Source organism: Sebastes umbrosus, chromosome 18 (genome assembly GCF_015220745.1).
Source record: "Sebastes umbrosus isolate fSebUmb1 chromosome 18, fSebUmb1.pri, whole genome shotgun sequence".
Classification (NCBI taxonomy): domain Eukaryota; kingdom Metazoa; phylum Chordata; class Actinopteri; order Perciformes; family Sebastidae; genus Sebastes; species Sebastes umbrosus.
The window spans coordinates 8,789,685-8,802,045 of NC_051286.1; the positions used below are offsets into that span (position 1 = coordinate 8,789,685).

Here is a 12,361-nt window from a genome sequence, read left to right on the forward strand (position 1 = left end):
GAGACAGAAACGTTGGGGTTTAATCTTAAAATGAAAAGTAACTAACAGCAGCTGTCAAATAAATGTTGTGGAGTAAAAAGTACAGTATATTATAGTTGTAGTAAAAAGTAGCGTGGAAATATTCAAGTGAAGCAGAAGTACTTCAAAATTGCACTTACATACAGTACTTGAGTAAATCACTTCTACACTCGGAAGTTGCAGGTGTTGAGAGGCAGCTCTTGAAGGCAGCACACACATTCCCACAGTGAGAAATTACTCACTTGTTTCCAGTCTTCAACAGAAGGAAGAGGCTGTTCACACATCTAGAGGTACATTTTGGTCATCATTGGACCTGAAAATAAAAAATAACATCATGCATTGTCACTGCAACTACCATAGCTCATTCAGAGGCCCCTCAGCGGAGGAAAACTGATGTCAGTGACAGCAGCTGTTACACCGGACACTCCTCTTCCCTGACCTGCTGTACACTGACGCACTATAGGAAGCTGACCTCCTCCAAACACACACATTCACACTCCCTCCCTCCTTCCCTGCAGACCTATTGTGTCCCTCTGACAATGATGCATCCCAGACAAGCTCCAAGTTCAATGCAATGTTGTTCCGTCAGCTGCATAGGACTGAGGCACACTTTGGGGTGATTATTTCTGATAGAAGTGTCAGTTTTTTCTCTGCAAAGATCATTTATCAGCAAATCATGTTGCTTATATTTTTTTAAATATACATTGTAGTCTATATGATGTAAAATATGCCAAGTCACTGAACCACCAGCTTAGAAGGAGATGATTTCATTTCAATTTATTTGAGAATATAAACGTTAAAAGTGGCAGTAACTGTTCAGTATCACCAGTAGCCAATTTCTTTTCATTTTTAACCTGAATTGTCCTTTTTTAGACTATTTTTGCTGTTTCTTATAACAGATAAATCATCATAAGGCTGAATGATGACATTATCATATCTTGCCACGTTCTGCGGTTTCCTCCATGATTTAATTACTTATTTATTATGGAAAAATATGAAGCTAATGTTCTATGCATGGTGGAAAATAATCCTGTTGAGCAAAGCAAATTTACAGTATTTGCACCACAGATCTGATGACTTTCATGATCAGATAATCTATAAATATGTTTGCTTTATTATATTTGTATTATTATTTATATATCTTTCTTCAATTAATTGATGAATGCGTTTATTAAATACAAAATATTATTATTATTATTAATAACAATAATAACAATAATAACAATAACAATAATAATAATAATAATAACAATAATAATAATAATAATAATTAAAATAGTGAAAATGCCATTTACAATTCCCCAGAGCCCAAGCTGACGTCTTTAAATTGTTCATTTTATCAGAACAACCGTCTAAAAACCAAATATATTCAATTAACAGTAATATAAAACAGAGAAAAGCAGCAAATCCTCACATTTGAGAAGCTTGAATCAGCAAATATATGGCATTTTGTTTGATAAATGACTTGAATTATTCATTAATTAATTATCAAAACTGTCAATAAATCCTCTGTTGATAGATAAAGTGTATAGCATATTATAAGAGATCCTCAAAAGGCTTAAGATAAGGCATAAAACAACATTAAAAAAGACAATAAGAAGGAACAATTGGAGAAAAAAATAAAATAAGATAAAATTAAGGCAAACAAAATATAAGACAAGCAGTGAGAGAATGTATTATTGGAGACGTCTGGTGTCTATTTACTGTAATGTTTTGGGCCTTTAGCAAGATACATGGCTTTCCAGCAGAGACATAAGCGGATATCTTTAGACCGTTATTAGCCGGCCTACGCTAAGTGATGCAAACCCATTGTGCATTTTAGCAAGGCAGATTAACACGAGCCTGCTACAGTTACATGCATCCCCAGGGGGTGCCATCATACGTCTAATCCTCTGATCTCAGGAGGCAGTGATGATGATGATGATGGTGGTGATGGTGGTGATGGTGGTGATGAAAGCTTATAGAGGGGTCCTTCTGCTCATAAAACCCTCACACAAAACAGATTGTCCTTGATCGGTCTCTTTAAACTGTGCAGCTGTGGACTGTCAGCTGATGGCTAATTGTTTTGAGAGCAGGATTAGGCTGCAGGCTACAGAGGGGATGTGATGCTCTAATATGGGCCATTATAACATATGACATGTATGGAATTAAAACAAGTTAAAAAAATTACACTGTTGGTTGATTATCCATCCCAGAACACAACTATTCAGCAGTAGATTTGAGTCGGCTACGTAAACACTGACCATATTGATACCATTATTATTAATTTAACTTAGGTCTATATTTAGAATAGAAGCAAAGAGACGGAACTGTGGTGTTTTTGTTTTTGTTTTTGACAATGGCCGCTGCCGCCATTTTGGACTGAAATTGCTTATCATATTTATAATATTTCGTTGTTCAATACAGGCCATTTTGGTAGAATATGACAATAGAATAGAAATTATTTTGTATTACTTTTGTACGGCACTTTTTAGGTGGACGTTTTACTGGCGTCCGGTAGTCGCTTTCAGTCCAAAATGGCGGAAATGTTGCAATTGAACAGACAATTGATTTTCACTTTTTGGGAATATATGTACTTTGCTCTGACTACTTTTTTGTTTTTGTTTTTCGGGGTGCCATAGACAACAACTTAACATCTTCCAGAGAAAATAATGTTTGCAAACCATCATTTTTTGCCACATACATGAGATTAATATTGATCTTAATCTCACTCTCAAGAAAGAAAGTGAATATACTATTCCTTTAAATAATGCATAGTATCTGACAACTTTAGAAACACTTTTTTGACCAATACTACTTTGATTAATGAAAGCAAAATATCATCAAATCATTATTTCTTTGAGCCGTAAGTTTCTTTTTTGAAGCTTGAGACCTGGCTGTTGGGCAGGATGCTTATAAGAAGCACATGATGAGCGTTTATGTCTTAACCGTCTGTAGGAGATGAGTCAGGTTGCATTCATTTCAGTAGAGCGATTAGGAATACCAGGCTTCAGGCGTCATCCATCTGCCTGACTCCATGTGTGTGTGTGTGTGTGTGTGTGTGTGTGTGTGTGTGGTACAGCACATGCTCCTCTTTTGCAGAGGAGCGTGTGTGATGCTTTTGTGTGTTGATTTCAAGGTTATTGTTGTTTTATTGTTGTGACGGGGCTGCAGGCTGGGGGGGAAGTGAAGCCTACCATCTGTCCTTTATACTCAAAACTATTGTCCTGCACACACACACACACACACACACACACACACACACACACACATGGAGTCCCTCTGTCTGCACTCTGCTGGGGGAAAATCTATCAATTAGTTTTATTATAGGGACTCAAATGAACACAGTTATCATTAAACTGGCAGACATTTAGTTTAATGCTAAGACTGTTTCATTATTAGAGACAGGACTTTATAAAGGCTATCTAACGACAAAGATTAATACATTCAAAAGATCATAAATTCCCAGCTTATTCAATAAACTTGAATAAAATATGAATAAACAGCACCTATTGATGATATTTATACATTTTCTGTTTATAAAAGTTTTTCATTTAAGATTTACTTCAAAGTGTACAGAAGTTATTTTTGTTTGGACTTAAATGTGTCAAGTTTCTTCAATTAATTATTAATTTCTCTAAAGAGAAAGTGTGTAGGCTATCAATGGTCAGTATTTTAAAAATACACTACAGGCCTATTTCTTTTGTATCTGTTTGATTAATGTATATATGAAATTATACATGAATAATCATGATAAAAAGACAGTTTTCCTGTAAGTGTTGGCAGGGAGACGCCCAGCAGCCACTGTGTTAAAAGGACAGGAAGCGGATTTTACTACTCATCCACAATCCAGTATCATCAAGTTTACCACAATAACTCATAACATGACCGGAAGTCAAAATACAAAATAAAAGCTGAGTATTTTTTTATAGTATGTCAGGCTGTATTATAGTTATAAAAATGTCGGAAGAAAAAATGTCTGACAAGAAAGTCTAAAAAAAGTCTGAAAAATCAGTCTGAAAAAAAAGTCTGAAAAAAAAGTGTGAAAAAAAAGTCTGAAAGATGTAAAAAAAAAAAGATGTCGGAAGAAATAAAGTCTGATAAAATTCTGAACAAAAAGTCTTAAAAATGTCTTGAAAAAAAAGTCTGAAAAATGTCTGACAAAAAAGTCTGAAAGACGTCTGACAAAAAAGTCTGAAAGATGTTGAAAAAAAATTCGGAAGAAAAATGTCTGACAAAAAAGTCTGAAAAAAGTCTGGAAAAAAAAGTCTGAAAAATCAGTCTGAAAAAAAAGTCTGAAAAAAAAAATCAGAAAAAAATGTCTGAAAAAATAGTCTGAAAAAAGTCTGAAAAAAAGTCTGAAAAATATAAAAAAAAAATGTCGGAAGAAATAAAGTCAAAAAAAAGTCGGGAAAAAAAAGTCGGAAAAAATAGTCGGAAAAATGTCTGACAAAAAAGTCTGAAAGATGTCAAAAAAAAATGTCGGAAGAAAAAAAAGTCTGAAAGATGTCAAAAAAAAGTCCATAGTAAAAAAGTCTAAAAAAAAAAGTCTGAAAAATGTCTGACAAAAAAGTCTGAAAGATGTCGAAAAGAAATGTCGGAAGAAAAAAAAGTCTGAAAGATGTCAAAAAAAAGTCCATAGTAAAAAAGTCTAAAAAAAAAAGTCTGAAAAATGTCGAAAAGAAATGTCGGAAGAAAAATGTCTGACAAAAAAGTCTGAAAGATGTCGAAAAGAAATGTCGGAAGAAAAATGTCTGACAAAAAAGTCTGAAAAAAGTCTGAAAAATCAGTTTGAAAAAATAGTCTGAAAAATGTCTGACAAAAAAGTCTGAAAGATGTAAAAAAAAAATGTCGGAAGAAATAAAGTCTGACAAAAAAGTCTGAAATCACAAACTTCTATTTTCGCCAGTGATGCTTTTATTTTGATGATCGTACCGGAAGTGTAACATCTTCAATCCGGGTACTTTGACGGTTCGTCGCTGGCCGCCCTGGGCAGAGAGAACCTCGGCTGTTGCTCTGCTTGTTTGGTCGCGAGGAGACGGCTGTTTATTCTCATCGTTTTACAGGACTTAAAGACTAAAACAGTCAACTTCAGAGTAAATACTACTACTACTACTTCTAGTAAACTCACAGGACAATGAATGGTAAGTCATCGAACGGTTCTCACGGAGGAATGGCCTGTATCGAGGGTCTGCCGCCGCTGCCGAAGAGCCTGAGCGGGCTGCTGAACTCGAGCGGCGGCTCCTGGAGAGACATGGAGAGGATGTACGTGAAGAAGACCATGATCCAGGACGACCTGAGCAGAGGCAGGAACACCGACAACCTGCTGGCCAACAAGCCGGCCAACCTCGACGCTGCTCTGGCTCTCCTGCGGAAAGAGATGGTAACATTTCAGGGAGTGTTTCAGTAGAAAGTGCCCCTTATTTCACCCCTTGTTTTTGTCTGCACATTTCGTATCCAACCAAATTCCATTAAGATTTGATGATATTTTGATGTTGCCTGGCTTTTGGGCAAACTTACACACCTCTTTGCACACATTTTAAAGCATTTTACAAATTATTGGAGTCTTCTAGTAAATTCGGCATACATACAATTTACCATACAACACATTATATAAATAAAAATACCAACTTGCACCCCTGTTTTTGTCAATGCGCTGCACATTTCGTATCCAACCAAATTCCATTAAGATTTGATGATATTTTGATGTTGCCTGGCTTTTGGGCAAACATACACACCTCTTTGCACACATTTTAAAGCATTTTACAAATTAATAGAGTCTCCTGGTAAATTCGGCATACATACAATTTACCATACACCACATTACATAAATAAAATAGCAACTTTCAGGTATGGATCTCGCTTTTTATGCTGCTTCTCACTTAGATTTAGAGCTAGATGGTACAACTGCACAAACTTACACACCTTTTTGCACACAATTTAAAGCATTTTACAAATTATTGGAGTCTCCTAGTAAATTCGGCATACATACAATTTACCATACACCACATTACATAAATAAAATACCAACTTTCAGGTATGGATCTCTCTTTTTTTTGCAGCAGCAGCCCACTTAGATTTAGAGCTAACTGAACAAAATGACTACCATTGTGGATTGTATGTTTGCCGAGGTTATGAAAACACCCCATTGATTCCCAAAGTGTATGCTTTTATATGCTACCCAGTATACAAAGTTGTTTGTAAGCATGAGAAGATAAAACTCGTTTGTTTTAAATGGAGTCTGGTGTTAAGAATACCAGCTACAAGGGAGAGCAGGAGCAGGAGGAGCTTTGCAGGGGATGAGACAACTCTTAAGCCATTAGGATTGTGCAGATTTGTTTTTCTAAACTTAATTTGATTCCTTTTAGCTTCAGTATAAAAGTGTTTTTAATGAGCTAGCATGCAATCCTGTGGTGAACATGTTATTACAGTCATTGAGGTGTAAACAGATTGAGACACTTATTGCACACTCCCTTGCCAGCAGCAGGGGTTTTCATTACAGAGCCAGACCAGATTTCATAATAAAGGTAGACTCCTCCATGGCTGTTGGTCAATACATAACAATAGCCTGTGGTGTCCTCATAGCCAGTCATTTAGATGAAAGGGGTCAAACTGTTGCTGAAACTCTATCCCTTTGCCATTTGGATTTTTGTTACAGGCTTTACTAAATCCTATTTCTGCTTCACATGTTTACCCTCCCCTCAGCACGTTCCCCACTGCAGGCTTACTGCTTTGTTGCCGTTAATGTATTACTATGAGATTGTAGTTCACGTTGTCTAATAAGTTGTAAATGTGTCCTACATGCTAGAATCTGTAAGCCGCTCCCCACTTTATGGAGCTCAGTACTCGGTTTCAGCTGTCTGACCTGCATGTCTGCTCTCTGTAATTTGTTTGGAAGACAATGCAGTGACCCTCAGTTCATACTGCACTGTCAGCGGAGTGGTATGCAGTAGAAATGCCCTTTTCAACCCTGGCGGTTGAGTTTTGTCTTTTTAGCTTTGAGTCAGTAATGTCATAATGTCAGGTAAGGGTGCAGCTAAGGATTAGTTCACTAGTATATTCTTTTGATTGTATTTTTAGATTAATGAATAGTTTTCAAAATGGGTGCAAATAGTTTTTAAGAAATTACCATCAGGCTGCACTTGTTTTGTCTGACTAACAGTCCAAAAACCTCAAAATATGCAATGAACAAATATATATATATAAAAAAATACTGCACATTTTCACATTTTAGAGGCTGCAACCAGAAAATTAATCAGCAATTCCTTTGCTAATCGATTAATCGTTAAGTCTGAGGATTTGCTGCATTTCTAAGTAATCAAAATCTAGGATAAAATAATGGCAATAATTATAATATTAATAGAGTTGGAGCTCTAGTTGTCACGGGTCAAATTTAGTCTGGAGTACCAATCACAGATTATCTCAAGAAAGATCTTGTATCACTTTTAACTTTTTAAGGAAAATCCGATTTTATGTTTAGCTCACATATTTATGGTACTTTGTGGTCATGCATATGCATTCAGTTGATTTCTAGGGGTGTAAATCACAGGTTTCATCACAGTACGATATTATACTGATTCTGTGGACAACATACAATATTTGCCGATATCACAAAGAACATTCAGGGGCCTGAAAAAAACTAAAATATGATTTGACAATTTATTACTGGGATCTTCCAGACATCTAAATGAAAAACAATCACAAGTAAAGCGGGAATTTCAAAATAAAGGTGTATCTTTATGTTTGCATTTTCCTTGTGAACCTAAAAGAAACTGAAGTTTAGAACCAGCAAACACTATATATTTTAAAAGAAGGAAAATGCCTTTAAAACGCCTCATCAGAAATGTATAATGTAATTAATAAGGGTCTGCTCTCTCCAGGTGGGTTTGCGTCAGCAGGACATGTCCCTGCTGTGCCAGCTGTGGTCGCTCCACGAGTCCATCCAGGAGTACAAGGGCAGCTGCCAGGACCTGAGCGCCGCCTCCAGCCTCAGCATGATGGAGAACGGCTACTTCGACGAGGACGACGAGTATTACCCGGAGCCTGGCGCCACACCCACCGGGGACCAGCCGGACGGGGAGGTCGGAGACGGGACGGCAACAATGGCAGCGTCCAAGAATGGGAGCGGCAAAGACGACAGCTGGGACTCCTTTCACGTCACCATCTGAGGCCTCATTCTTCAGCGTTCTTCTGCAGACGGATACATACTGAAAAGACTTGAGGAAAAGTTGAGTGGCTCTGGAAACCTTTTGGCCTCCAAGACATTAGTGGTAGCAGTTTATGGTATGTCATTACCGTAATAGACTCGTCCTCCTCAGGTGAAACACACACCTGCTTGTGCTGCAGAAGGTTCTTTTTGCAGCGTAACCAGGAGCTTCATCAGACTGCGGGGCTGAGAGGCCGGGTGTTTTGACCTTCTCTCAATCTCAGGAGTTGAGATGGATTGTATTCCAAGACTCCATATACTCAAAATTAGGCAATATATACATATATATATTATTTCTTTTTATAAACAAGCTCTACTGCTGCTTCTATATCAAGTGGTTTTACTAGCCAGTCTCCCTTTTTGGCAGACCTTTTTTTTTTTTTTTACATATACAAAATATATGAACAAAGTTGTATTATTTATTATATAATATAAATAACAAGATATTTGCTTTCCTGTTGCTCTCTACGGATGTTTTGTACTCTACCCAGGTACACGGGTACATCATTTACTGGTTGGGAATCACAGATAATGGGACTTTAAACGTAAACACAGTGGACTCTGCAATCAGTGTCGGCGCAAAAGAGACGATCGACGGCGTGGACATGCTGACGGAGACGGTGTGTGTGTGTGTGTGTTACTTTTAAGTGGTGAAATCTTTCATTTACATGGACAGACATTGTCAGACCTGAAGAAGAATGGAGTCCTTCATACCTGCTCAAAGTGTAAAAATGCTTGTTAACAGAGTGAGCTTTGGTACAGGAGTGGAGGCTACACTTTTCTGCCTTTTTTACACAGAGCTGATGTTTGCTCTGAAAATGTGAAATGTTCAAAATGCTGGAGACGGTTTCAACCTGAACCCTCAGAGCTGTTAGAGCTTGGACAACTTTGATGCGCCACTGTTTTCTGACTGGGTGGTTTCGATCTGGCAAATCATGTTTTATACTCTGCTGAGGCTACTCACTTTCATGATGCATCGACTGAGGAGTTAAAGCATAATCCCGGTTTATTACAACTTGGGTGTTATTTTCATAGTTATGGCCGTCAATCAGACAGTCAGACAGGGAAAGTGTTCCCTTGTGCAGTATCATCATAACTGACAGAAACGACTATGAAAATAAGGCTCAAGTTGTAAATCAGCAGCAACACAGACATGTAGCAAGCGCTTACTAGCCAGCACTGATTGAAAAATAATCAGGAAAAAACTGGATAAAATGATTTATTCAGCCATTTCAACATAACCAGCTTTGAGACTTTTCTTCTTAATGTACTCTCAAATAAATATATTGCCAATAATTGAGAAACTGTGATCAACTTCTCACATAATTTACACTTGCTAGTTGAACTGTCATCGACAGAGAAGTGGAAGAAACAGAACACAAATCTGTTGAAAAGTTCTGTTTTTGTTCCAGTAAATTGTTTCTGCGGTCGCTGTGGCCTTCAAATGTTGCTCGCCGTGTAACACGCAAAGCTGTAGCTTGGTAGCAACTATCAGCTCACTACAGGGTACTTTATAATACTATGTATCCTACTAAAACTGATCCTGTCTTAACAACACATGCAACATGCTCTGCAGCATCTAGCAGGTACCTGGAGTTTCAACATTATTTAAGACACGTTAGAGAGGGATGTAATGGGTTTTATTCATGTTTCAACTAGAGCTGCAACGATTAATCGACTAATCGATCAGTTGATCAACAGAAAAATATTCACCAACTGTTTTGTTAATTAATCGTTAAAGTCATTTTTTGATGTAAAAATGTCAGAAAATGCTGTTTGCCGCCTCTCAAATATGAAAATGACCTGCTTTTTTCTGTTTATATCATATTAAAGTGAATATCTATGGACAAATCAAGACATTTAAAGACATCACCTTAGACTTAGTGAAATTGGGATGGATATTTTTCACCATTTTCTGACATTTTATAGACTAAACGATTAATCGATTAATTGATTAATCGAGAAAATATGAAAAATAATCCTAGTTGCAGCCCTAGTTTCAACATACCTGCAACCTCAATCTAAAACAGGGCTTTCCATTACGAGACAATACTGGTCATTAACAAGATTGTAACAGCAAGTGTTTCTAATTTAAGAGACCCCGGTGGATCTCTGCTTGCTGTTTTAAAGAGTGTTTTTAATTGAAACACTCCACAAAGACAGCCTTACTTTAGCAAGTGGCAAAGACGTTTGGATGTGCAAATATTTCTGCTACACACATGAATGGTCTTCCTTAATATCTGAAACTCTACAGCAAAAGGTTTTAGCTAAATCTGTAGCACGCAACGCCTCAGCTCAACACACAGCAGCTGTTCTGACTGTCAACACCCACCTTCACTTTGAGAAGCTGTGGGAAGTGTCAGTGTTGATATTGTGTCTGTATAGATCATGCGACGCCATCTGTTTGTAGGCTGGTCCACTATTTGTGTGCTCGTGGAACACAAACCAAAGAAAGTACAGCACTCAAAATGAAATGTATAGAGCGCTGCAGGGATGACGTATTTTTGTAGGCCAACCAGGAAGTTAGCATCACCCTGGGTTCCCTTAACAAAAAGCCAATGGGATTTTTCCATTAGGTTTTGGATTATTACTGAAAATAAGCTCTGTGGCAAACACACATTTATGATACTTACAGTTTTTGTTCAGCAAGATAATCCCATTGACTTCCAGACGAGGGAACCGGAAGATCTAAAATGCTGACTCATTTCTGTGTTTTAGGACTCATTCCTGCAGCACTCTATATGGTTAAAGGTGCTGAAGAAGACAGTTTCCCATAATGAACTGCTCTTGAATGGTTACATTTGACTTAAAATGTACAGTACTTACTGACATCTGATGTCCTGAAGAATGTCTCTACAGTTATCATGAACATGTTGTCTCTGTCTTTTAGCAGTGACGGTTAATGTTTCATTGAGGTGATGGTTATGTCTTTAGCCCTCTCAAAGAAACACTCATATTTTCAGAAAATTTAAATTTTCTTATACGTGGTTTTTGTTGCTGACTGACAAGTCAAAGTCTCAGTTGCTTCTGCATCTGAGAGCCCTGAAGTCAAAAGTACAGTATCAGTAACGGTGTACAAACTCATCATTTCATAGTGACCTACAGCAGTGTAACATCACGACACCTCTCGCTCAAAAACACAACTACCTACTCACTTTTAAATCTTGTGCTGTTAATAATCGATAATGCAAGTTTCTAAATGGAACCAAACACCTAAACAGACTCTGCAATAGAGTACAATGGTACTGACTACATTATCTAATACATTGGGTTGAATGTTTGCTCTCTGTTATTTGTTACGAATCATCTCGGTCCGTAAAGGACCACAGTTTATGAAACGTAACATTTTGTCTGTACAGTCAACCTGCATCTGAATGCTCCTAATATTTCCAGTCATATGACCCATTTAAAGTAATTTAAAACACCAGTTTTATCCCTGCAACCTAATCTGAAGCTACCGATCGATGGGGGCGGGAATCACCAGAGGCCCCACGATACGATGTTATCACGATATTTAAGTCACAATACGATTTTAAACATTTTGCGATAAGATATATTACAATGTATTGCAATTTATTGCCTTTTTCCAACTACAAATTATGCAGTTTGTCAACATTTGTTTTATCTAATAAGATCCAGTTTTCACTCTGTACATCTCAGAGTTTTCAGTCGTGTATCACGAGGTCAGAGGTCAAGGGACCCCTTTGAAAATGGCCATGCCAGTTTTTGCTCTCCAACTTTGGAGTGTTATTTAGCGTTCTTCTCATCATGATTGTTACCAACTGATTCCTTCGTTTTTCTAGGTTCATATGATACCAGTATCTTCAATCTAGCTTTAAAACTGAGCCTGTTACAACCTCTGAAAGACAGAATAGCGAGCGGTATTGGTTAATTGATTGTTGAGAGGATTAAACTAAATGATTGCATTTCCTGCAGAAAATGCGTGTGAATGCTGACAACTGAAAGTAATTGCAAAGCATTGCTGAAAATACAGAAATCTTAAAGCGCAAATGCGGAATAGACTTCTAAAAAGTAGTATTTGGGTGGAATAAACTTTTATTTTGAAACATTAGGGCCATCCCTAGTTTCCTGTTAACATACAGTGAGAGTTGGGGTCTTTTACTTTGAAAAACAAGCCTCATCCTGAGCTACCTGTTA

At 37.3% G+C, this 12,361-nt stretch overlaps 1 protein-coding gene across 1 annotated transcript; it reads left to right on the forward strand.

Moving 5' to 3' along the window:
* Window positions 1–4,855: 4,855 nt before the first annotated feature.
* Window positions 4,856–9,504, forward strand: fam89a (family with sequence similarity 89 member A). Its single transcript, XM_037750947.1, has 2 exons — window positions 4,856–5,380; window positions 7,878–9,504. Exons 1-2 carry the CDS (start codon window positions 5,135–5,137, stop codon window positions 8,163–8,165), a joined length of 534 nt encoding a protein of 177 aa, XP_037606875.1. The 5' UTR covers window positions 4,856–5,134; the 3' UTR covers window positions 8,166–9,504.
* The last annotated feature ends 2,857 nt before the right edge of the window (window positions 9,505–12,361 follow it).

Coding starts and splice junctions, on each gene's coding strand:
- fam89a (XM_037750947.1), top strand. CDS start 5,135: ATGAATGGTAAGTCATCGAACGGTTCTCACGGAGGAATGGCCTGTATC. Junction 5,381..7,877: donor CTCTCCTGCGGAAAGAGATG/GTAACATTTCAG, acceptor TGCTCTCTCCAG/GTGGGTTTGCGTCAGCAGGA.